The sequence below is a fragment of the Cervus canadensis genome, chromosome 18, assembly GCF_019320065.1.
Source record: "Cervus canadensis isolate Bull #8, Minnesota chromosome 18, ASM1932006v1, whole genome shotgun sequence".
NCBI classification, from domain to species: Eukaryota; Metazoa; Chordata; class Mammalia; order Artiodactyla; family Cervidae; genus Cervus; species Cervus canadensis.
Genome location: NC_057403.1, coordinates 37,266,619 through 37,293,562, shown reverse-complemented (window position 1 = coordinate 37,293,562; position 26,944 = coordinate 37,266,619). Strand labels below are relative to the sequence as shown.

The 26,944-nt window shown below is 39.9% G+C and overlaps 1 protein-coding gene across 3 annotated transcripts in view; it reads left to right on the top strand.

The window, feature by feature from the left end:
* Window positions 1-21,691, top strand: part of CTCF (CCCTC-binding factor) — a 43,065-nt gene extending 21,374 nt beyond the window's left edge. For 2 of the 3 annotated variants that reach the window (XM_043436263.1, XM_043436264.1), the window contains 10 exons: window positions 4,090-4,879; window positions 5,223-5,393; window positions 8,090-8,223; window positions 10,143-10,263; window positions 10,833-10,982; window positions 14,096-14,256; window positions 14,810-14,992; window positions 15,533-15,668; window positions 18,745-18,906; window positions 20,198-21,691. In XM_043436263.1, coding sequence (XP_043292198.1) covers window positions 4,099-4,879; window positions 5,223-5,393; window positions 8,090-8,223; window positions 10,143-10,263; window positions 10,833-10,982; window positions 14,096-14,256; window positions 14,810-14,992; window positions 15,533-15,668; window positions 18,745-18,906; window positions 20,198-20,382 — 2,184 coding nt within the window. In that variant the 5' untranslated portion in view covers window positions 4,090-4,098 and the 3' untranslated portion in view covers window positions 20,383-21,691. The remainder of the gene's footprint in view (window positions 1-4,089; window positions 4,880-5,222; window positions 5,394-8,089; window positions 8,224-10,142; window positions 10,264-10,832; window positions 10,983-14,095; window positions 14,257-14,809; window positions 14,993-15,532; window positions 15,669-18,744; window positions 18,907-20,197) is intronic. The other variant, XM_043436265.1, reaches the window with a different exon arrangement.
* Window positions 21,692-26,944: the final 5,253 nt, after the last annotated feature.

Here is a 26,944-nt window from a genome sequence, read left to right as displayed (position 1 = left end):
GATTAAATACTTTTCCTCCACCAGTTTTATTATTGAGGATATCTGAATAACCTGGGGTTAGGTAGTGAATGTAGTGAATCTGTGGCCGTAGCATTTACAGCATGTAAAATTTTTGTTTTTTGATACTTTTCCAAGAATGTTTCCATCGTGGGTGTGGCTTTCTTTTCTCTGTTCTTAACTCCAGCATTGAAGTTATCATCATCTGTTGGGGTATTGATTTCAGGCCATCATGGCCTGGGAAGTTTTGGGGGTTGGTTTTTTTTGTTTTGTTTTGTTTTGTTTTGAAAAAATGAGGCAAGTAATAGTATAAAGTAGTGCATCTAAAACTTTAATATATGACACCATTTGGGGATCTGTTAAATTGCAAGTTGTAATTCTGTGGGTCAAGGGTAGAGCCTAAAATTCTGTTTTTAGAAGTTCCGAGGTTAAACCAGTGTTCCTGGTCCTCAGGAGCACCTACCCACATGTGGCTGTTGAGAATTTACCATGTGACTGGTTCAAATTGAGATGTACTGTAAAATTTATACCAGATTTCAAAGGCTTATTATAAAAAAGAAGGTACAGTATCTCAACTTTTTTTATTGATTCCATCTTGAAATGATAGTATTTTGGATATATTGGGTTAGATTACTAAAATTGACTTTGTTTCTTTTTACTTTTAAATATGGCTACTGGAAAAATTTGAATTATATGTATGTAGCTCACATTTCTATTGGATGACTCTAGTATAGAACATTCTTATCCCAAGAATGATATGTCTGAACAGTAGTGGTTATATAAAAGAAATTCTAGCTGGGATCATGCCTAAAGTAGTCTTTCACTATCAGAAATATAAATAAGATCTTATAAAAACGTTAGCACATTGATGCTCAGACATTTTTCATTTGTAGGCAGATTATAAAGCACTTCACAAATGTCCCTTGACCCTCATGTTCTGTGGTAGCATTTTGTTATGTGTGTCCTGTTAATGGAACAGATAGTAAGAGGTCTTTGCATCGAGCATTGTAGTATACTCTTGGTTGTTGAGTACAAGGAGCTAAGGAAAGTAGGTGATGGTAGAAATCAGGGAAACCCAGCAACCCACAAGGTTTTCCATTAGGCTTGGTTTTGTTCTATGCAGATAGTGAGGTTTGTTGAATCAGTCCAAATATGTAGGATTGTTTCAACCCTGGCTTCTTCCCTCAAAGAGTTTTAACAAGCCCACTGGGGAAACAGATTATTTTGGGAAAAATTTAAGTGCATAATAGTGTGGTTGTTTTATCAGCAGATACATTCAAGGAAAAATAATGGCTTAAAGACCAACCAGTCATGAATCTGAATAGATTATCTGGGGTCAGTACATCTCTCCTCTTTGCAAATAAACAGATAAACTTTGTTGAAGAAATCAAACACTGTTCTTTATGAATCAAGTAAGTCTCAATTTTTAGTGCTTAGAAAGCATACGTGATTTCCATTGACAACCAAACGAGTATAGTTTTAATATTGTGTCATTCAAGACCACCCAATCTATGGCCACAACCAACACATCTTTTTTCTATCACTTTCTATTCTTTGCTCTATTTGTATGCTTTTTAAGCATGTGCATGCAGACATGCACACACGCACCGTGTTGCCTTTAAAAGTCCTGCCCATACTGATCTCACACCTGGCCAAACCTAGTTTCTTTTACCCTGAGCCATTGTACCTATTCTGTCTGTTGTTAGACAATAACTCTTAAAATGCAGGATCAGGTGTGCATAATCTTAGTCTTTGTACTACCTTGCAGGTGGTCCTGACTTAAGGAGCCTTCTCTGACTGCTAATACGGATAGTGTTAAGGTACCTGAATTGAAGAAACTGGTCTCTGATAAATGTGGCAGAACCTTTGTTTGAGATGAGAGCAAGAATACAAAACACTTTAAATTTTAATTTTGAGTTAACCTTATGTATACTTGTCAGTTTTGTTAAGTCAGTTTTTTGATAGGAATTGGACATTGCTCAGACTCATTTTACTCTTAGATACCTGGGTATTCTCAGCACTCACAAGATGTAAGAGCCAGAAACTATAAATCAAAAAGAAGCTGATTTTTCTATTTTCTTTTATGTATTCAGTTAGTATTTATTGTGTTCTTACTAACCTGGGCACAGTGCTAAAGGGTAAAAACTACTTGTTATATAAATGGTTTCTGTCCTTAACAAACTTATGGTCTTATAGAGAAGAGAAATACATGAATATATTTCAGGTATGAGATGATGGTGTGAGACAGTAGGTGGAGGTGTGTGGTAGCTATAAGCAGGGCCATTGGACTCTGGATTCAAGTTCTGATTCTGGCTCAAAGAAAAGCATGACGAAAAGGCATTCTGATGACTTGTTTTCTAAGGGAGAATTTAGCTAAAAACAGGTCCCCTGCCAGATGTAAAAAATGTGTAAGATTTAAACCAGTTTTGTTAATAACTTTAATATCAAATATCCAGTCAGAGTTGAATCTCATTGTCTCATGGCATTTTTAAAAAACATTTGTTGGTTTGACTCAATACAAACAAGATCCATAGATAGTGTTTGCTGTATCTCTTAAGCTTCTTTTGTCTATATCAGGGTTTCTCAACCTCTGCACTTACTGACATTTGGGGACCAATAATTCTTTGTTGTGAAAGACTCACCTGTGCAGAGCAGGATGCTTAGTAATGTCTCTGGCCTCTACCCACTAGATAGCACTAGATACTGGTAGCTTACGTGCACAGGTAGTGACAACCAGAAACATGTCCAAGTCAAGTTGGGTCACTCAGTCATGTCTGACTCTTTGCAAACCCATGGACTGCGGATGCCAGGCTTCCCTGCCCATCACCAACTCCCGGAGCTTGCTCAAACTCAAGTCCATCGACCATCGAGTTGGTGATGCCATCCAACCATCTCATCCTCTTTCATCCCCTTCTCCTCTTGCCTTCAATCTTGCCCAGCATCAAGGTCTTTTCTAATGAGCCAGTTTTTCACATCAGGTGGCCAAAGTATTGGAGCTTCAGCATCAGTCCTTCCAGTGAATATTCAGGACTGATTTCCTTTAGGATGGACTGGTTGAATCTCCTTGCAGTCCAAGGGACTCTCAAGAGTCTTCTCCAACACCACAGTTCAAAAGCATCAATTCTTCAGCACTCAGCTTTCTTTATAGTCCAACTCGCGCATCCATACATGACTACTGGAAAAACCATAGCCTTGACTAGACGGACCTTTGTTGGCAAAGTAATGTCTCTGCTTTTTAATATGCTGTCTAGGTTGGTCATAACTTTCCTTCCAAGGAGCAAGTGTCTTTTAATTTCATGACTGCAGTCACCATCTGCAGTAATTTTGGAGCCCAAGAAAAGAAAATCTGTCACTGTTTCCACTGTTTCCCCATCTATTTGCCATGAAGTGATGGGACCAGATGCCATGATCTTAGTTTTCTGAATGTTGAGTTTTAAGCCACCCTTTTCACTCTCCTCTTTGACTTTCATCAAGAGGCTCTTCAGGATACAGCCTTGACTTACTCCTTTCCCAATTTGGAACCAGTCCGTTTTTCCATGTCCAGCTCTAACTGTTGCTTCTTGACCTGCATACAGATTTCTCAGGAGGCAGGTCAGGTGGTCTGGTCTCCCATCTCTTTAAGAATTTTCCACAGTTTGTTGTGATCCACATAGTCAGAAACATGTCCAGGCCTTGCCAAATGTCTCCTGGCATAAGAATCACTGATCTGTAGGTTCTCCCTGTACCCTTGACATTTTTTTTCCTTCCTGGTGATTTCTTTACAGAAAACAATAAGTAGTTATTCCTGCAGTTTCCTTCAGTCTGGGTTTCATGAATTTCATCCCTGTAGTGTAAATTAATATCCTCTGTCAACCAGTTTCCTATTAATTGGTAGTTGGATCTAGAGGTTTGATTTGTTTAGGATTTTTTTGTTTTGTCTTAAAAGACTACTTCATAGATGGTATTCCCGTCTTCCACCAGGAGGTGCATAATATCTGTTGTTTTTTTTGTAATATTAACAAACATTGGTGGTCTTTTTTGTTTTAAAATGTATATATTTTCGTTTAGATAAATTTTATTTTAAATAACAATCTGTGTTCTCCCTTAATAAAGGAAGGGGAAATGGAAGGTGAGGCGGTTGAAGCCATTGTGGAAGAGTCTGAAACTTTCATTAAAGGAAAGGAGAGAAAAACTTACCAGAGACGCCGGGAAGGGGGCCAGGAAGAGGACTCTTGCCACCTTCCCCAGAACCAGACTGATGGTGGTGAGGTGGTCCAGGATGTCAATAACAGTGTACAGATGGTGATGATGGAACAGCTGGATCCTACCCTTCTTCAGATGAAGACTGAAGTCATGGAGGGTGCAGTCGCTCCAGAAGCAGAGGCTGCCGTGGACGATACCCAGATTATAACCTTGCAGGTTGTAAATATGGAGGAACAGCCTATAAACATAGGAGAGCTTCAACTTGTGCAAGTACCTGTTCCTGTGACTGTACCTGTTGCTACCACTTCAGTAGAAGAACTTCAGGGGGCTTATGAGAATGAAGTGTCTAAAGAGGGCCTTGCAGAAAGTGAACCCGTGATATGTCACACCTTACCTTTGCCTGAAGGGTTTCAAGTGGTAAAAGTGGGGGCCAATGGAGAGGTGGAGACCCTGGAGCAAGGGGAACTTCCGCCTCAGGAAGATCCTAGTTGGCAAAAAGACCCAGACTATCAGCCACCAGCCAAAAAAACAAAGAAAACCAAAAAGAGCAAACTGCGTTACACAGAGGAGGGCAAAGATGTGGATGTGTCTGTGTATGATTTTGAGGAAGAGCAGCAGGAGGGTCTGCTGTCAGAGGTTAATGCAGAGAAAGTGGTTGGTAACATGAAGCCTCCAAAGCCAACAAAAATTAAAAAGAAAGGTAAAATAAGTTTATCCATTATATTCTCAAAACCATTTTGGGATAAAACACATAACAGTACATATGCAGATTATATTAAATGGATTTATTTTTTAAAGATTGTGATGTGGGTATCAATTTTTTTAGCCAGTCTAAAAGAAGTTTTTTCAGATTGAGTCCTTTTTTAAGTCCTGAAAAGAAAGTAAGAAATCTATTGGTAGCATGAGATAATTATGACTAAATATGACTTAATTTGGTTTAGTTACAAAAAGCTAACAAAATACATCTGTAGCAGTTTAAGCTTAGGATTAATCTTAAAAATTTTGAAACCCTGCAACAAGTAAGTGTTTTATTTCGTATATAGGTGTAAAGAAGACATTCCAGTGTGAGCTTTGCAGTTACACATGTCCACGGCGTTCAAATTTGGATCGGCATATGAAAAGTCACACTGATGAGAGACCACATAAGTGCCATCTCTGTGGCAGGGCATTCAGAACAGTCACCCTTCTGAGGAATCACCTTAACACACACACAGGTGGGTGCTGGATAAACATGTTGGGGACTACAGCTTAGCAAAGGCTTAAACTTGAGTTTTAAATATCTTCTAAGCTGATTCCAGTGGGAGTAAAAGTGATAAGACTTCTTTGTTCTTTCTTATGTTACCCTTTTTGTAATCTTGATTTATTGTAAGCAAGTGGACTTATGGGCAAATGTAAAGAATTTATGGGAAGTAATCCAAATTATATAAGGATGGTGATTCAGATAAAGATTTTTTGCGGTAGTTAACCAACCTATAATATTTCCTGAGGACACCACCATTGTGTTGCTAAAGTTTTAACAACAATGACAAAAACTAACCCCCCAAAATCCCAGGCAACAATTGCCAGACACTATGAGGAAGAACATTAAAAATAGAAATGTGGTCCTCCTCTGTAAAAACCATAGTTTCTGGTTGTTTTACCTCAAAGAATAAGCTATAGTTCATAAACCCAGAATGAAAAATTTAAGACACCGTTCCAGCATTTCAAACATTTGTTCATTCATGGTCCACACATACTTAATATTCTAATATTAGCTTCATGTAGACTGTGGTCAGGTTCTGGGGTCACTAAAGTGGAGAGACTGGGCTGAAGCTCTCCTGAGACTCTCTTCTGGGCTCTTATACACTTACAGTGTTGATATTTGGCTCCAAGTGCTAATAGAAACTTCTCTCACCTGATTCTTCATGCAGAATAGCTTTCTTCTATCCAGATTCTCCACCTCATTTTATATGATGACTCTTGTTTTCTCTTTGATGTGTTGGTTGTCTGATGAACATGATCAAGTAGGGGTTGGCTTATAAGCAGTATGCTGTGCCGTAGTGTATTTGTTAATGTGACTTAGTCACTTCTCACCAACTCCCTAGTTTCTACCCAGACTTGACGATGATAATATGTTTTATTTGGTAGTTTGAAAATCCTAAGGAAAAGGCAGAAGACTGCATAAAAGCAGCTGAACACATTATAGGACTGCCAAAATGGGAGTACCTTGATGTGGGCACTGTGTGTCATGGTCAAGTCCTCAGCTTTGAAAATAAGAAATTTGGCTATTTAGGAGTGATTTGGCAGGACTAATTCATACTAACCAAATCCTCAAGAGTCAGGAGCATAACAGAACATCAGTTTATGGTGAAGAATGCACCTTTTTATTTTGTAGATACAATAGTATTGCATCCTAGGGGGGCCTATGTCCAGATGCTGTAGCAATTGAACGGTGGCCTGGTGAGCGTGGACCTTGAGCGGAGGGACACAGTCGGTCATGTGGCAACCTGAGAAATTCAGGTCCCGCGGCGGTGTCTGCTTGTTTCTAATTGCCATGCTTAGGTCTATCGGAGGCAGGCCTCTTCTTCCCCCTTCGGTAATGCTAAGTAAACATTGGAAATTGTTTGTTTTCAGCTTACCGTGTCCTAATAGGAATTGATATTGCTTTCCTTCTCTTGTTAGTTGTTGTTTTACTTACCTGTCTGTACCACCAGAGTGTACATTTTTCATACATAAGAACTCTATCCTTCACTCTTAATCTTTAGTGGTACTAAAGAAGCAAACTGAATAAATGAACATTCTTTGGAATTTTCTAGTAATTACTATCATATCCAAACACATTGCCCTCTCCAGTATTCTCAATCTCTGGGAAAATCATTTCTGCAAATGGCTGGTCCCATTCATAACATCGTGAGTCTTCCTAATTCCATTCTCAAAGGTAGCCTGCCTTTGATTTTGGTGTTTGAGATTACCTTGCTGTTCACTTCTTACTCACAATTCCAGATGGTAATAATAACAGCCTATGAAAACAGTACTGTGTTCTGCTGTCAGCTTTATCTCTTTATTGTGAATATTACTTGGTCATAATATTTCCAGTGCAGTGTTCAGAATATAAAGTGCCTAGAGAAGATCTACTAAAGTAATGGTACATTATGGGGCTACTATGGGAAGACATATTAAAAACAATAAGATTATCTCAGTGAAAGGAAAAATAAAACAAGAAATATGGAAGATATAGTATTAGTTCAAAAAATATTTAAATATTCCATGATTTAACATTCAGATCACAGAATATTAGATTTGGATATTTGAAAACAGTCTGTTTAAATCACATAACATAAAAGGCAATACTGCTTTTAAAGCCTTTGGTAAATCTCTAGAATACCTTATGAAACCAAATTAAAATAGAAAACATGTTATTATATTTCTATTTTTTTTAAAAAAGAAAAAGTTGGTCAATATGGACAGCCCACTGGTTCTGTATATATAATTTCAATACAGTAATTTTTGATGTGTAGAAGGATCTTGAATCAAAATAACTATTAATTCTGTGACCTCTACTTGATAGACATTGAGGTTTAAAAGATGTGTTCTGTATTTTTTTAGATGGGTTGAAACAGATACTTCTATTAACCCTTAATCCATAGTGATCAAAATATTCACAAAATAGGGATAAAAAAGATTTTGTATTCAAAGACAGCAGACTCAAAATGGTAATTAAGAGAAACTAAACTTTAGTTTGGCATGTGTTTTTAATATTTTGAGATTGGTGTTGTAAAGTCAGCTGGGCTCTCACCCGTAGCTTTTGGAGCTACTCTCAGGCACGGTTGGTGAGATAACCAGGGTCCAGCCTCATGCTGCAGTTGTGCCACACATTGAACTCTGTAATTAACCATGTCCTTGACTTTCTCTTATGTCCTCCTTTCTCTAGGTACTCGTCCTCACAAGTGCCCAGACTGTGATATGGCCTTTGTGACTAGTGGAGAATTGGTGCGGCATCGTCGTTACAAACACACCCATGAGAAGCCATTTAAGTGTTCCATGTGCGATTACGCCAGTGTAGAAGTAAGTTCAGTGTAGATCAGCTCCTTGTTGGTTCCTTGTCTTAAGAAGACAATGATTCCTGTGTGAGGATAGTTTGTATCCTCATAATATAAGATAGAATATCTTACTAGATGACTACCACTCCTCCTCCCCACCACTAGAAAAAAAAATTCTGTATTGATTGTGAAAGGTTTACCCATTAAAAAAAGAGTACTAATCCATGTGTTATTAATGTTACAAGCAAATTCTACCAGACTTCAGAGAAATAAGTCACTATACCAAGAGTATTTTAAAAATGGAAGATTTCATCACCATAATTATTTGAGGTTACCTTGTTACCCAAACTGGATTAGGATAATTGTAAAAAGAAAACTGTATCTTTTTCTCACAGAAAAGCCAAAATTTTAAATAAATTAACAGATCAGATGTAGTAATAGATTATTACTAAAATGTGATTATTAAATAGAATATATCTAAAATGCAAGAATAATTCAACATTAGGAAATTATTGGTGTGTACTACATTGAGAGATTAAAGAAAAACCACATAATCGTTTCTGTAATTGAAAAACTATAAAATTTGATACTTGGTGCTATTTAAAGTTCTGGCAAGTCAAGTGTAGAAGAAGATGTCTTTATTATGAGGAGTATCTACTGGAAGCCTATAGTAAACCCAGCCTAAGTAACTTTGGAACAAGATACCCATTCTCACAGTTAGAATTTCAACATTGTATTGGAAATCCTAGATAATAGCATAAAGTAAGTAATGAATTATAAATGGAAAGACAAAACTGTCATTTCTACAGACATATTTTCTTACGTAGAAAATCCAAGAGTATTGGCTGAAAAACCTAGAACATTTGAGTTCAGTCGAGTGGTCAGATCCAAGATATAAATACACAGGAATCAGTGACTTATACAATACCAATACTAGAAAACAGGTTCAAATTCTAACAGCAATAAAAATGGCCTGGGGGTAAACTGAACAGCAAAAAAGCACTTAATTCCTGTAAGAAGAAAATGTCTCAGAATTTTTGGAAGGACATTAATAAATACAATAAATATATATTTCAAGTTGGTTCTGAATTTCAACTGGAAGTGTATATATGAATGACTAAAAAATTTTTGAAAAAGGAATGAAGGGCTTTTGCTATTGGCTATGGTAAAACTATATGATAAATGAAGACAGTGTGATATTGGAGCAAGAAAAAAAGAGTTGGCTGAAAAAGAATAGATCCTGCAGTATACAGGAATTTAATATGTGATAAGTCCTAGAAAGAGAACTATTCAGTATTACTGTTGGAATCGTTCTTTAGCCTTACAGTGTGTGAAATTTTTACTGTGTAGAATACAGGGGGATTTTAGTGTAAAACTGGAACACTATTTAGAATTTTCAAGTCACATGTTAGTATTTGAAACCCTCCTTAGAGTCACTCTTTTCTTGGAAAGGTACCAATTGAAGAGGAAAAGCATAAGTCCAAAGGGAGGAAGGTGAGAGGCCGCTGGTGCCTGGCCTGTCTGGGAAGTGCTGTTGAAAGAAAGACTGAGGGGAATTAAAATGCACTTATAAATTTGGATTCAAGTTTTTTAGAAACTTGATCCATAAATTAGCATGAATTATTTAAAAACTATTCTGGATAACTTCAGACATATAAAGAAGTAGATAGAATAGTATATTACACCCCCATGGACCTATTACCTGGCCTAAACTGTTAATAGTAACTCATCTTGACTCATGCCCTATCCGTTTTACCTTCTTCCCTTAGATCATGATAGGGATTTTAGAGGCAACAGTTAAAAAGGAGGAAATACTGTCCTTTAGACTTTGTCTGTTACGAACTTCAGTTTCCAAAACCAAAGCTTTTGTGCTTGACCCACGGTGTTCATGTCACAACCTATGGTAATACAGGTTTAAGAGGTTTTGTTGCTTTTGTATTTCAGGTCAGCAAATTAAAGCGTCACATTCGCTCTCACACTGGGGAGCGTCCTTTCCAGTGCAGCTTGTGCAGTTATGCCAGCAGGGACACATACAAGCTGAAAAGGCACATGCGGACCCATTCAGGTAGGACTTCTCCGTTCCTTGTATTAATGAACCACTTTCTGGTGGATCCCATTGGCACCCTGTGAACCACCACATACCCCTATCAGTTACCCAAATGGAAGTGGGCATGAGAATAGTATATAAATGACAAATGTTCTCTGGCATACCTTCAGAGTTCATTGCTCTGAATATACACTGGAGAATGGAAATTTTTTACTGTGTGAAGCCTGGGTAGATTACCTAACCCAACTTGTCAGTTTTCCAAAGCACAGTCTTTTTCTAAAAAGAAAAACTTGCAGGTCCTCCTGCCATCATCCCGTCTATAGCAGTAGAAACTACTCTTATTAACATGAAGGACTCTGTGGCAGAACTGGGCAGAGCAGAGGTGTTGGCCACAGTTTGGGACTTCTTATTCATCTCTGAAGATAGGCCTGAGCCAGGCAGTGGGCCTGAGCCTCATCCTTCCTGAGTTAAGAACTGTAGATCCTCTGTGGCTTGGCATATCTGCCACCTGGTAACCCTCCAATTAAATGGTAGTTACTTAGTCATTTCATCTAATTTATTAATTCTGTTTTTTTTTTTCTTTGAAGGGGAAAAACCTTATGAATGTTATATTTGTCATGCACGGTTTACCCAAAGTGGTACCATGAAGATGCACATTTTACAGAAGCACACAGAAAATGTGGCCAAATTTCACTGTCCCCACTGTGACACTGTCATAGCCCGAAAAAGTGATCTGGGTAAGTCAGTTAGCTAGTGGCAAATGAAAAATAAATTTTGACAAATCTATGAAGATAATGATCACAGGTTACTTCCTTTTCTGACTTCATACGTTTTGTTTGTTGTGAATGGCCTGCTATTTAATAAAAGTCATTGTTTATGCTATTTTCTTCTGTCTCTTCTTTCTCTTACTGAAGCTACACAACAAAATTTTTTCCTGACTGTAGCTTATCTATAAATAAATGGCAGCTATAATGAGAGAAAAGTGTATTTTTAATCAGTATCCTTCATTGGTAATGTTAAAAGTCCCCAAATATGGAAGTAACATAGTATGGTTCGAACTAAGGTCAGTCCATTTCAGTTTTTTGTTTTTTTTCCAGAATATTTGTACTTTCTTTAGGTAATTAGACTGTTGTATTGATTTGGTGATAGCTATAATTCTGTACATAATTAAGCTAGAGTTAATGTAAAGGCAGAGTTTAGTGGTAGAAATTTTAGTATAACTCATATACTTAAAGATAAGGTCACCTGAATATCCCTTTGTGTTTCTTATTTAAAATAGTTAAAAATAGTGCCCCAGTCTGTTCTCTGTTCAAAATGCATCGCTTCCTGCAAAATAATAATGTATTTAGATAAATTGTACCTTGCAGGTTGTCTTTATACTTTGATTTTACTTTTTTACTTATTTGATCTTCACAGCAATCATATGAAGTCATCAAGGCGTATTTATTCGAGCTTTGTAGGTGATAACCAGGTGTTTTGACCAAAGTGATACAACACAGCTTATGAGTGGCAAAGCTGGACTTGAGTATTCTGGAACCCTCTCAAGCTGTTTCTCACACTGGGGCATGTATAAGGACCCAGGTCATATCAGGAGCATACCAAACCATATCATAAATATGGCCTGTCTTTCTGCACGTTTTGAGTAAAGGTTTTGAGTAAAGTTATACAATTGAACTAGTATCTTAAAACATTTTTCCAATAATATGACTATATTGAACAAACTGGAGACTGACATAAAACATTTTTAAGATGAAACTGTGAGCTTGAAGTAGAGGACATGTAGGATTCCACGTAAGATCCAGTGGGTCATGTGTTCATTCTACTCTAGTGTAGAAAGGATTTTAGAAAAATTTAAGAAGTACTGTCCTCAGATAAATGAAAGAGTTTTACTGTTCTTAACGTATAGAAACTAAAACCTAAACCAGTAATATCATAGCACTGTGTGAACTGTTAGGCCACTGTTTGGATTATTCGATTTTTTTTTTAAGTTATTCACTATCCTGATGCAAATGAAAACCATGAGTGTTTTATACTTGCATGATAACCTCTTAGACCCTACATAATAAGCTGTTTATGAGGTAGTTAAGGAGCTGTCAAATAATAGTTATCTCCCCAAACCATTCCCAAACAAGTTTGTGTTCCCTCTTTAAAACAGGTCTGATTTCACATTAATATGCAATAATTAAGATTCATCACCTTGGAACACAGGAAAGCATGGGCTTTGGAGGCAGACCTACCAGAGTCAAGATTCACCTCCAAATACTTAACTGTTCTAATAAGTTTTTTTTTTTTAACTGATATGTAGGAATAATTCCAACCTTACAGAATTATTATTGTAAATATTTAATAAAAACATATGAAAGTCTTTCACATTAACTGTTAGGTCTCTATCTGAGGAGCAGAAGTTGAGTCTAAGAATTATTTGAAATGATATATGTATGTATAAAAAGTCTTCATATAGTGAACACGTGTAGAGAGTAAAAAAGTGAACCATCACTTTCTCTTACCTTATTTCCATTCCCCAGAATTAGCCCTCTTTGATGTGAGGCTTCCCTGGTGGCTCAGTGGTAAAGAATCCACCTGCCAATGCCTGGAGGAGGAAATGGCAACCCACTCCAGTATTCTTGCCTGGGAAATCCCACGGACAGAAGTGCCTGGTGGCTGTAGTCCATGGGGTCGCAAAAAAGTCACATACTATTTAGCAACTAAACAACAAAAGTTGGAAGTGATAGCACCTTGATTGAGCAGATGGTTAGCACCATAAATTCTTGATCCTAAACGCAGCTGGGCTCCTCAGTATTCCAGCTGTTTGTCCTCATCAGTTGTGTTCCCATTCTCCTCAGTGAGTGTGTCCCATTAATTCATTCCACAGATGTTTGAGCACCTGCTATGTGGGAAGTACTATGACAGTAGGGTAAATCATTAACTTTGTTTAAACCTCTAATCTTCCTTCCCTTTTCTCTTTGCCTCCTTGGTCTCAGTATATAACTTCTTTTCTTACTTTACACACACAGGAAATGCAGCAGGTTGAAACTTCAAATTTCCCCTTTCCACATGTGTAACTTACCTGCATTCGTCCTCTTGCCCCATCAGCTTCTAGAGACTGTCACTGTTCGTGTCTGTGGCCTGTCCCTTTGCCCTGATCCCATTCTCCTGTGTTCCTAGCAACTTTTACATGGTCAAGTATTGCTTCTTTACCTTCACTTTCATGTTCTCACTCCTTAATCTTTCCCCTCAACTCTAAATGTCCTTACTTCTCTGCTTTTTTTTTTGTCTTCTGTTTCTAGGTTTTAGCTCTTTATTTCCTTCTCAGCCAGTCCTCATGAAGAGTTATATCGCTTACAGTCCTCTCTCCCTCAGCTTCCTTCCCATCTGGCATTTCAAATTCAACATGTTCAAAACTGGGGTCTAAATCCCCTTTGTCCCCTTGTCCCAAAGACAGACACACAGCTCAGGCTTCAGCCCTGTTCCACTTACTCCTTGTCTCAGTAAGTGGCTCCACCATCTGCTCAGTTTTCCAAGCCAGAAACCTGAAGGTCATTCCTGATACCCACCTTTCTCTTCCTCACTCTGGTCAGTCACTGAGTCCTATTGATTCAGTTTCTTGGGTCTCTTGTCAGGTCCCCTTCCCTCCATACCCACTGCCATCTCCAAACCACCACCTTCCCTCACCTGTCCAGTTTTAACATCTCACCTAGTCTCTCCATGTCTGTTTTTACTCCTTTTTTTTCCCCATTTTCTGTATAGCAGCCAGAGTAATTATACTCAGAAGCAGAAAGAAATGTGTTCTTAACTTTTTGAGATGTTTGTGTTTTCACAAGTTGGACTGGGCTTTGTGTTTTGCTTTCAGGTGTCCACTTGCGAAAGCAGCATTCCTACATTGAGCAGGGCAAGAAATGCCGATACTGCGATGCTGTGTTTCATGAGCGCTATGCCCTCATCCAGCACCAGAAGTCACACAAGAACGAGAAGCGCTTTAAGTGTGATCAGTGTGATTATGCTTGTAGACAGGTAGGAACCTTTATAGTTAGAAAACGGTTGATGTCTCATCAGTGTTGGGTTTTATCAGAGGGTTTTTACCTGGTGGCTCAGAGGGTAAAGTGTCTGCCTGCAGTGTGGGAGATCTGGGTTCGATCCCTGGGTTGGGAAGATCCCCCGGAGAAGGAAATGGCAACCCACTCCAGTATTCTTGCCTGGAGAATCCCATGGACAGAGGAGCCTGGTAGGCTACAGTCCACGGGGTCGCAAACAATTGGACACGACTGAGCGACTTCACTTTCACTATATGAAAGTAAGTTCAGGACTTGAGAGAAGGGATGAATTTGGTACTGGGGCCTGATGCCTGGGAGTGATCTACCGAAGCAGCCCAGCAGAAGTGAGTGTATCTGGTAGGATTTGGGGAAGCAGTTTTGTACCCCAGTAAGGTTTACATCATCCTCTCAGTAAGCAGTTCTGGGCCTGGACCCTTGGAAGAGAAAGGTTTTTAGAGCTACACATGCAGGTGGTGCGGGATAGCAGCCCTACAACAGGCTCTGAGACCTTCCTTCACCCCATTCTCTTTCAGGAGAGGCACATGATCATGCACAAGCGCACCCACACTGGGGAGAAGCCTTATGCCTGCAGCCACTGCGACAAGACCTTCCGCCAGAAACAGCTCCTCGACATGCACTTCAAACGCTATCATGACCCGAACTTTGTCCCTGCGGCCTTTGTCTGTTCTAAGTGTGGGAAAACATTTACACGCCGGGTAAGAGTCAGAACTTGACTTCCTCCCTTATAGTTCTTGATACCATTCATGTTCTCGATCTTCTGTTGCAAAGCAGGGCAGTTTTCTCCACTGAGATTATAGAGATAAACTATCATTTGGAAAGGGTCAGTCATCCCCACCCCACCACATCACACCTGTCCATGCGTGAACTCTTCCACTGATGGGGAACTCAGTATTTTTTAACAGGTCTGTCTTCACTTAGGGTCATGTTAGTCAGGTCTGCACAGGACAGGGAGCTTGGTCTGATTCTCCCGTACTCAGAGGACCTAACCTCATCTTCTGAGCAGCTCTCCTCTCCCACCCACCCTTTTCTCTCTCTCTACCCACTCCAGATGGAGACCATTTTCCCTGAATGGGAAGAGTATGTTCAGGACACACTTAGCAGATACTAGAACATTGAGACTTAATATGGATAACCACCCCCCAGTTGTTGTTTTTTTTGTTAAACTAAAAGAGAACTTCCAATTTTAATCTTACCTTTTTTAGTAATGTGAACGAGGATTTTGTTCCTTTTGTTAGAATACTATGGCAAGACATGCGGATAATTGTGCTGGTCCAGATGGTGTAGAAGGGGAAAATGGAGGAGAAACGAAGAAGAGTAAACGTGGAAGAAAGAGAAAGATGCGTTCTAAAAAGGAAGACTCCTCTGACAGTGGTAAGTGACTTTTGTTTCTTGAGTTAGTTAAATGTGGCAGGTTTTGGTGCAGAGATTACAGTGTATTTTCGTAAGGACGTGCTGGAATACAGAGATAGGCCATTCTCTCATGCTTCCTTTAAACCTCTAATCTTCCTGATGTGTGTATATATTTACAACAGTAGTTAGCTTATTCCCAGAGCAAATTTTTCTTTTTTTTCTTATGGTGTTCCATTGCTTGATAAGATATGTTATGTTCAGTTAAAGCTGAAGCAAAATTAATATCTTTATACTCACTTTACTCAGATTAGTGATATTTTAAGGCCAGCAGAGTTTCTTTTCTATGTTCATAGCTTTTACGTTTAGGAAGCTGGTCTAGATTTGAGCAGTGAATCTAATGGACATGAAGAAGGTTGCTTAAGCATCCTGACCAACTTCTGGTTTGACTGCCTGTGTCAGCCTAGCCTTGAGATGTGTTGATCAAATCCGTGAAGGTCAGCCTTTCTCTTCCTACCTTAATCTCCCCATTTATAATTTAAAACTTTGCCTGTTTTCCTACCATTGATGTTCTTTGGGGTGTTAATCATGAAATCCAGGCAGAAGGTATACGTGTTGAGGTGCTAGACTCACGAAGGGGGTGGAGAACAGAGTGTTGGTCATGTAGGAGTCACATTTGACGATACAAACTCACTCCAAAGTGTTAGGTTTTATAATGTGGATACTTGGGCTACTGGCACCTAGTTGAGAAGGCACATCAGTGGCTTCAATATTTAAGACTTGTGGAAAAGGATGTAGAGGAGTTTTGTTTTGGGGAATGTACTTACAGATGATGCCTAATGTATTTCTAAGAAATTCTCATTTTGTCTTCTGCGTTGCTTGTCAGAAATAGTGGGAAACGAAATGAAATTTCTGAAAACTGAATATATCTGTCACTTTATTGGTTTTATTATAAAATTTGTTCATGAAAGTACTAGGTCTTTTATATTTAAATATATAAGAAATTTGTTTTTTTATCTTAATAAGGCCTCAGTTTTCTATTCATAACTTTTTATGGGGGAATATTTGTCTAAGCATAAGAGTAATTTATTTTTTGCTGCCTTCTTAAGTGGAAAATCTATTTTAAGCGGTATCTTCAGTCACTGGGTTTTAAGTGAATGCCTCCTTTAAAATGTCACTTTGCTTAATTTTCTTTTTTCACTTTGTTTAATTTTTATAAAAACACATCACACTGAATCACTGTGGAATCCGTTTGTTTGTTTGGCAAAGAAATTGAGTGGACTATTGGGAGGTGCCAAGGAATGTCAGTGGGCCTCAAGAACCAGCAGAGATGCCCAGATAAACTTGAGCTTCAGGATACCTGTAGTAGCTCTTGGTTGCAGGGCCTTCTACTGCCACAGACATACCTTTTTTCTCATGGTACTGCCGTGTTCACTTCTGTGGTTCATCTCCCAACAAGACCAGCAACATCTCTCAGCTGCAGAGTTTAATGACAGTCCCTAATAGGTTTCTGTGGCTCCTCCTTTTGTCTTCTGCACTGGAGAAGACAGGAGGAGGACTTGCAGAGCTTTGTTTGGGGCCTATTGTCTCTTTATCCCAGAATGTTTGGACTGGTGAAGGCCAGAATCAGATTTGTTCCCTCCCAGAAGTTCTGCCTGTTGGTCATCGACAGAAATTGACCACCAGAGTCTAATGCTATTTTCAAGGCTTCTAACCAAAATCTCTCCAATCCAATAAGCTTTTGACCCTATTAACTTTCTTTGTGTGCTTCTCCCACTGCCCCCCCTCCCCCACCTCAGTTCTGACTGAATTTGTTTAGCTTTCTAGGCGTTGGGCCAACTTAGGCAATAGGGGGCTTGAATAAGTTCAGTAGGGAAGCATGTCGTTCTTGACACGCTGCCACGTACCAGTACGTTCCCCACATTTTCACTTAGGATTTCAGTCACTTGACAAGGCATTTTGTCCTGATGATCAGGCATTTACCCACAGATTTCTAAATTTAAACATTTGTTACGAGCGAAAGAGAGTGTGCTTGTAACCTGTGCTTCTTGGAGGAAGGCAGGCAGGATATCTTTTGTGCCGTGGCAATGGGGGAGGGGTAGCAAGAGCTCTTCAGTTGCCTGCAGGTGTGGGCAGCAGAACACCCCCAAACTGTGGTTATTTGTGCCTTATAAATCACTTTAGTTTCTCTCTGTTTCTATAAAATGAGGGTAATACCTCTTATTTAATGAAGCCTATATGGAATAATGGAGAATTTTTATAAACTCTGATGTGTAGTGTAAAAAGCATCTGTGATGATGTGGTAGAATGTAAGTTGCAGAGCACAATTACAGGCATTATCTCTTTGTGATCCTTGAGAGTTCTTTAGAGATTACACAAGGAAACTGAGGTTCCGTGTGGTTATCATCCCAGCTCACACACTTAGGAGATCTGAGACTCAAAACTATATTATCAGGCTCTTCATCAGTGTTCTTTCTACAATAGTTCCCTCTCCTTCTACGTGGTAATTGCTTTAGGGAGAAGGTAAGGGAGTTAGGAGGACCCACTGGGTTTGGGACAGCTGGGAATTAAATCCCAAAATTTGACCTTAACACTTTTCCTGGTAAATAGGACCTCACGGTGCTTCAAGAACTTTATACACACAAACACACACACATCTTCCACCACTCTTCAGGGGTCCATCTCAGGCTTAGTGTCCTGTTTTATCCGTGTATAGTAGGTAGAGGGAACATTTGTTCATTTTCAGCTTAAAACACCACTTGGCAGGGGTGTTTAATATAACTGGTGTAAGTTGGAGTTGCCTTTAAGAATTTAAAACTCAATATTCTGATATCTAAAGCTGAAAGAATATCCAGTCCACATAAAATATGAATAATGGTATTTAAGTTGGTTTGCTTATTAATTTAGCATTAATACCAGTTTACTTTCTTTAGTGCTGAAAACAAAAATTCCAGTGAAATGGAATTTTTAAATGGACTATTAACAATGAAAATAAATATTTAAGTAGACTTCACAGAATATGTGATTATTTGTGTGTTGCTTTTCCTTCCGCCACTCGTCTCTTTGCCCCACCACCTCTTCTTCCTGATTTCATGAGAAGAAAATGCTGAGCCAGACTTGGATGACAATGAGGATGAGGAGGAGCCTGCCGTGGAGATTGAACCCGAGCCAGAGCCCCAGCCAGTGACCCCAGCCCCACCACCTGCCAAGAAACGGAGAGGACGCCCCCCTGGCAGAACCAACCAGCCCAAACAGACCCAGCGTAAGTTGCTTGTTTCAGCTCAGTAGGCTGGCGTCCTCTCTTAACATGTGGGGAAGCCAGACGGGTCCTTTTTCTTTGGGTAGATGGGAACCGAGCCATGAGAACAAGTTAAGGTCACACTGGGAACAAATTCTCAGGAAGCGATTTTTTAGTTTTTTATTGGGGAACATCTGAGAAAGTCTCTAGAGGCCTGTTAAGTTTTAGCAAGATAAAGTCCAGAGTTGAAGGGTACTTACTATGAGATGGGTACTGTCGGTGTGGGAGGGTTTTACAAAACAATTAGTCTTAGTCAGCTGGCAAAATTGACATGGTAATGAATGTAATGTATAAGAGCCAAATTTTAAAGGATGGAGGAATAAAGGGATTTCCATGATGACAGTGTCCCTCTTAAGAAACCCAGGTCCATGGATTCTGTTGCTGGCTTCCTGATTTATGAGAGGACATTGGGCAGCAGTCCTGTACTGCACATGGCTCTTGTAATTGCAGGCTCTAGGGAGTCTCAGGTCTTTGTTCTATTCATGAATCTCCTAAAAGCTGGCAATTCTTTTTCTTCCTTCAACAAATGCAGCATTTCATCTGTTTTTTTAATATGCTCCTTGAGCCCCATGTCTAAATGTCTTATTACAGAGGGGTAGTTGGGGAACTATTTGACCTACAGAGATTTGAGTGAACAAACTGGTGGTAGGGCCCTCGGTGTTGCACAGCTTCGGATGCAAAAATGTCAGGTTCTGGAACTTCTCTGGAGGTTCAGTGGCTAAGACTGCACTCCCAATGCAGGGGGCCCCGGGTTCGATCTCTGATCCAGGGAACTAGATCCTGCATGCCACAACTAAGCTTGTGTGCCACAACTAAGACCTGGCACAGATAAATTTGTTAAAAAAGTCAGGTTCTTTTACTATAGGTAGGTTATCTCTAAAACAGACCTGCCTACATCCTATACTCTGAAGTATTCCTTGTCTCGTGCCATCTGCATTTTTTGCCTGTGTCACACTGACTATTGTGAAACCCTAATTTATGAGATAAAAGGAAAACTTAAGATTTTTAATACATGATTTGGGAGGCATATGAAGAGGAATGTCAGTGCTTTGTCTTTTGGTACTATCTAGAGTATTTGGGCTTTGTGTATGGCCACATTATAGGTTATTAAGTCTTTTTTATTGACGTTCTCTGTATCGAAACTGAGGCTTTCCAGTGTTGCTGACTTTTCATTTAGTGTCAAGTCTGAAAAGACCCTTGCAATTCTTGGGGGCTTTAATGGAGCATTTGTTTTCTTCATGCTCTTCTTTGCCAGCAACAGCCATCATTCAGGTCGAAGACCAGAATACAGGTGCAATTGAGAACATTATAGTTGAAGTCAAAAAAGAGCCAGACGCAGAGCCTGCGGAGGGGGAGGAAGAGGAGACCCAGCCAGCTGCCACAGATGCCCCCAACGGAGACCTCACGCCTGAGATGATCCTCAGCATGATGGACCGGTGATGGCGGGGCCTCGCTCCTTGCCAGAACTGCTCTGGGCTGTGTTTAAACGGCCTGCATCTTACTTTTTCTCCCTTCTTTCTTCTTTTGGCTTTGGGAAAAGCATCATTTTACCAAACATACTGAGAACTAAAACTTCAAGGATGATGTTAGAAAATGTGATTTAACTAGAACTTGCTGTTTGATGTTAGCAAATCATGGAATGTTCTGAGTCCCTGAGGGTTTACTGTGAAGTGCTGAGGACAGTGTTCACGCCTCCCTGGTTTTCTTAGATGGAAACAGAGACATTGAACCCTCTCTCTTGCAATGGTAAACCACTCCAGAAACCACCACCCGGTTTCCCAGAGTTCTTACGGTCTTCTTCCCAGGAGAGTTTTTAATTGTAAATGCAGACTTGGGAAGGACTTAGACTTTTAAACTGGTTTTTGCTTTTGCTTTTCCCTGACTCCCTTTGCTTGGAGTCAGCTGCACACCAGTAGTATGGCATGCTACGATTGGTTTCTGTCCTGAAGACTTTGCCTCTTTCTTGGCAAAGTTTCTGGTATGGTCAAGCTTGTAAATAACTTTTTTTACATTTTAATCTTTTCCATTAATTACAAGGTTGGAAAGAAGTGCAGTGTAAGAAAACCCAGCATTTTAATTACTTGCAAATTAAGTTACTACAGACGGTAGTTTGTAAACGTTGACGAGGAATTGGATCACAATCATGTCGCAGAACAGCACCAAGACTGCTGCCCGCTAGTGACGGACACCCACATGGAACATCATGATTTCCAACCCATGGAGCCAGCATTTGAACCTTGTACAATTAACTTTCAGTTATGATTTCCCATCTACATTTCCTTTGCTTTGTTCGTAGCTGAGTTTCGTGTTTTATAAATCCTCTGTTGAAGCAGAAGGGTGATTATGAGTGGGTCACAGCAGCTCTTAAAAGCTGGGCCAGGAAATTTCACTAGGTCAGTAATTTAAACTTTGGATCTTCAAAAAAATAATAATGTGAAGCAAAACCAACTCAAAAGTGATTTCTTGCACATGAACTGTCACATGTTTAAAATGTGTTTTTTAGAGAGCCTCAGTCTTGCTGATTTCAAACACTTTTTTCTTCTGTGTATTGCTTTTAAGAGAGCCATCAGTTAGCTATCAGACTCTAGGTTGATGCATTTTGTACTTAGCTGTACTGTGTGATATTTTTCATTATTTTAGGACGCCAACATGAGACCTGTAATAAAATATGTAATGGGGTTGAAAGCTGGGGAGGAGGATCTACTGCTGTACAGCTAATAAATCATAACGGATTAACAAGTGCTCCGAACACCCCCACTTGTGTGATTCCTGCCTAACCAGGGGCCCAGAGGGGTCAGTGTGCATAACTTCAGGCAGCGCAGGCCTCTTTCAGAAGCAAGCTGTGCTTCCAGGATGACCAGCTCTGTCTAGCAGATGGGCGATGATGTTGGCAAGTGATGGAATATTGAGGGCATCCTGCTACGAGTTTTATTGCCCCAAAAGTGTACGAGTAGAGATGTGAATCTACACAGCTGCCAGCCCCCATGATCCACATAAAGAGTGGATTCCCCGTGGTAGAGCAGGTGGACAACAGAGCTTAAAGGAAAAGGGGCCAATGGGAAGCTCTGGCCTCAAGATCTCAGCTCAAGATTTCCCTGGTGGTACAGTGGATAAGAATCTGCCTGCCAACTCAGGGGATTATGGTTTCGATCCCTGGTCCAGGAAGATTCCACATGCCGCATGGCAACTAAGCCCAGCACCACAGCTGCTAAAGCCCTTGCACCTAGAGCCTATGCTTCACAACAAAAGAAGCCATTGCAGTGAGAAGCCTGTGAACCTCAACGGAGAGTAGTCCCCACTCACCACAACTAGAGAATGCACTCACGCAGCAACAAAGACCCAGCAGAACCCAAATGTGAAAAGATTAATAAGTAATTTTTTTTTAATTGGCTCACGGAGGACTGGGATCAATGCATCAAGCTTTGCTAAATGCAGGGGAACAGAGAGAAACTGGACCCTAGAGAAGTTCTTCTCTAGTCTGCCCTAGAGAAGTTCACTTGGAAGGGGAGACCGATATGCCACTACCAGACTGTGGGGAGAGAGACCTAGAGAGCATAGCTCCCTGTTAGCACCTGGGAAGCAGGATGGGAAGGGAATGTGTTAGGGAGTTTCTGTATTGGTGAATTACCATCTTGCTGTTGGCCATTTCTGGGCAGATTGCTCTGGCAGGCCCATTTTAGGTGAAAGCTTTGGCCACAAATTACAGGGCTTTTTGGTTACTGAAGTAGAGTTGATTTACAATGTTGTGTTCCTGCTGTCTAGCAGTGTGATTCAGTTATATATACATTCTTTTTTTTTTTTTTTTAAATACTCCCTTCCATTTTCGTTTATCATAGACTATTGAATATAGTTCTCTGTGCCATACAGTAGAACTTTTTTCTTTTAATCCATTCTATATATAAAAGCTTGACATCTGCTTGTTTCAACCTCCGTCTCTGTCCTTCCCTCTTGGCAACCACCAGTCTGTTCCCCATGTCTGTGATTCTGTTTCATAGATAAGTTCATTTGTGTCATATTTTAGGTTCCACATATGAGTGATATCATGTTGTCTTTTTCTGATTTACTTCATTTAACATAATAATCTCTAGTTGCATCCCTATTGCTGCAAGTATTATTTTTCATTCATTTTTATGGTTGAGTAGTACTCCATTGTGTGTATATACCACATCTTCTTTATCTGTTGATGGACATTTAGGGTGTTTCCATGTCTTGGCTATTGTGAATAGTGCAGGTATGAACATCGGGTGTATGTATGTGTTTGAATTACAGTTTTGCCCAGATATGTGCACAGGAGTGGGATTGCTGGATCATTTGGTGATTTTGTTTTCTTTGGAACCTCCACACTGTTTTCCACAGTAGCTGTACCAACTTACATCCCCCACCAACAGTGTAGGAGGGTTCCCTTTTCTCCACACCTCTCTAGCATTTATTGTTCATATATTTTTTTATGATGGCCATTTTGACTGTTAAGAAGTGGTACCTCACTGTAGTTTTGATTTGCATTTCTTTAATAGTGATGTTGAATATCTCATCATGTGCATATTGGCCATCTGTGTTTCTTTGGAGAAATGCCTGTTTAAGTCTTCTGCCCATTTTTGGACTAGATTGTTTAATTTTTCATTGTTGTATGAACTCTTCATATATTTTGGAGATTAAGCCCTTGTTGGTTGCATTATTTGCAAATATTTTTCCCATTCCATACATTGTCTCTTAGATTTTTTATGGTTTTCTTTCCTATGCAAAAGCTCATAAGTTTGATAAGGTCACATTTGTTTAGTTTTGTTTTTATTTCTGTTGCTTTGGGAGACTGACTTAAAACATTGGTACAATTTATGACAGAATGTTTTGTCTGTGTTTTCTAGGAATTTTATGGTGTCTTGTTCTGTTGAAATCTTTAAGCTGTTTGAGTTTATTTTTGTGTATGGTGAGAGGGTGTGTTCTAACTTCATTGATTTACATGCAGCTGTCCAACTCCCCACTTGCTGTAGAGACTTTTTCTCATTGCATATTCTTGCCTCCTTTGTCAAAAATTAATTGTAGGTGTGGGTTTATTTCTGGGCTGTCTGCTCTGTTCCATTGATCCATGTGTCTGTTTTTGTGCCAGGTTTGATTACTGTAGCTTATAGTACTGTCTGAAGTCTAGGAGGGTTATGCCTCCTGCTTTGTTTTTCTTTAGGACTGCTTTGGCAATTCTGGGTCTTTTACGGTTCCATATGAATTTTAGGATTCTGTGTCCTAGTTCTATGAAAAATGTCATGGGTAATTTGATAGGGGTCGCATTAAAACTGTAGATTGCTTTGGGTGGTATGGACATTTTCACACCATTAATTTTTCCAATCCAAGAGCAGGGGATATCTTTCTATTTCTTTGAATTATCTGCAGTTTTATTTATTAATGTTTTATAGTTCTCATCATATTTAAGTCTTTCACTTCCTTGGTGAAGTTTATTCCGAAGTGTGTTGTTTTTCAGTTCAGTCGCTCATCAGTGTCCAACTCTTGGCAACCCCATGAACTGCAGCACGCCAGACCTCCCTGTCCATCACCAACTCCCAGAGTCCACCCAAACCCATGTCCACTGAGTCAGTAATGCCATCCAACCATCTCATCCTCTGTTGTCCCCTTCTCCTCCTGCCTTCAATGTTTCCCAGTATCAGGGTCTTTTCCAGTGAGTCAGCTCTTCCCATCAGGTGGCCAAAGTATTGGAGTTTCAGATTCAACGTCAGTCCTTCCAATGAACACCCAGGACTGATCAGTTTTAGGATGGACTGGTTGGATCTCCTTGCAGTCCAACGGACTCTCAAGAGTCTTCTCCAACACCACAGTTCAAAAGCATCAATTCCGCTCTCAGCTTTCTTTATAGTCCAACTCACATCCATACATGACCACTGGAAAAACCACAGCCTTGACTAAACGGACCTTTGTTGGCAAAGTAATGTCTCTGCTTTTTAATATGCTGTCTAGGTTGGTCATAACTTTCCTTCCAAGGAGTAAGCGTCTTTTAATTTCATGGCTGCAGTCACCATCTGCAGTGATTTTGGAGCCCAGAAAAATAGCCACTGTGTCCACTGTTCCCTGTCTATTTGCCATGAAGTGATGAGACCGGATGCTATGATCTTAGTTTTCTGAATGTTGAGCTTTAAGCCAACTTTGTCACTCTCCTTTCACTTTCATCAAGAGACTCTTTAGTTCTTCACTTTCTGGTATAAGGGTGGTGTCATCTGCATATCTGAGGTTATTGATATTTCTCCCAGCAGTCTTGATTCCAGCTTGTGCTTCATCCAGCCTAGCGTTTCTCATGATGTACTCTGCATATAAGTTAAATAAGTAGGGTGACAGTATACAGCCTTGACTTTAAGAGGTATTGATTTTTGTACATACCCTTTCTGATGTTTCATTGTTGGTGTAAAGAAATGCAGCCAATTTCCCTATGTAATCTTGTATCCTACTACCTTGCTGAATTCATTTATCAGTTCTAGTAGCTTTTGTATGGAGTCCTTAAGGTTTTCTATATATAGTATTATTTCATCTGCATATAATGATAATTTTACCTCTTCCTTCCAGTTTGGATGCGTTTTATTTTTCTTGTCTGGTTACCATGGCTGGCACTTCCAATGCTGTGTTGAATAGAAGAGGTGAAAGTGGGCATTGTTGTCTTATTCCAGGTTTTCATCGGAAGGCTTTCAGCTTTTCACCATTGAGTATTATATTGGCTGTGGGTTTGTCATAAATAGCTTTTATTATCTCAAGGTAATTATAGGGAGCTTTTCTTTTTTTGGCCACACCCCATGGCAAGAAGCACTTCCCTGACCAGGGATCGGAGCCATTATGTCCCTGCATGGGAAGCGTGGAGTCTTAACCGCAGGACCACTAAGGAAGTCCAGGGGGTTTTAACCAGAATTTGAACTTACCAGTTTTCAGTGAAAAGTAAGTAACAGAAGACTAGATGTGTGAAGTCTTTGGCTGGTTGGTAGTGTTCATGCAGTTGGAGCTCCCAGAAAAATTGGTATCATCCGGGACTGTGAACCAGGCAGTCAGCAACTTGGATTGAATGTTAGTGGCCTGAGGCTGTCAGGGCATTTGGTCTCTATCCCATGCATGGGCTAACCCCTACTGCCACCAGGGAGCAGAGTACCTGCTACCAGAGTTATTTCAGTGGGCAGGCAGCGTTTTAAAAAATTTTTAATTGGAGTATAATTGGTTTAGAGTGTTGTGTTAGTTTCTGCTATACAATGAAGTGAATCAGCTATATGTATATATATATGCCCTCCCTCTTGGACCTCCTTCCCACCTCACCTCCATCCCACCCACCTAGGTCACAGAGCACCGAGCTGAGCTGCTTGTGTTTTATAGCAGCTTCCCACTAGCTAGCTATTTTTATTAAATTTTTTTAATTATAGAGAATTCCCTGGTGGTCCAGTAGTTGGGACTCCATATTTCCACTACAAGGAGCCCAAGTTCGATTCCTGGTCAGAATACTAAGATATTGCAAGCCATGTGGCGTGCCCCCCCCCAATAAATTTTTTTTAATATAATAGAAAATCTCTTAATAGAACAGCAAACAGTTTATCTGTATTTTTAACATAGCTTTTCTATTATTGTATACATTCAAACTGTTTACAAGCAGATTGGTTTTGCTTGGGGAGGGGGCAAGAAAAATGACATTCTGATGCAGATAAGGCTGAAAGGGGATTCCCTCCCTACCCCCCTACCCCTCCTCACCATTGGCATATCCCCATGATACATCCTGTGTGACTCCATTGAATGTAAAACCTTCTCCCAGTACTCCACACCAGAGAACTTTTGACAGGAACCTTGTGGCACTTCTGGGAGCTGCAGCCTGGCCTCTTATCCTGTACTACTGGAACAGGCGGGGCTTATTCCTCATTATGAGCTTTTAGCATTTCTTGAGCGCCTACAGGGTGTCATGCTGTCTAGAACACACAGACGGTCTTAACAAATTGAAGGCTTCTCGCCCTCTTGAGTCACTCACTCGTGGAAGCTG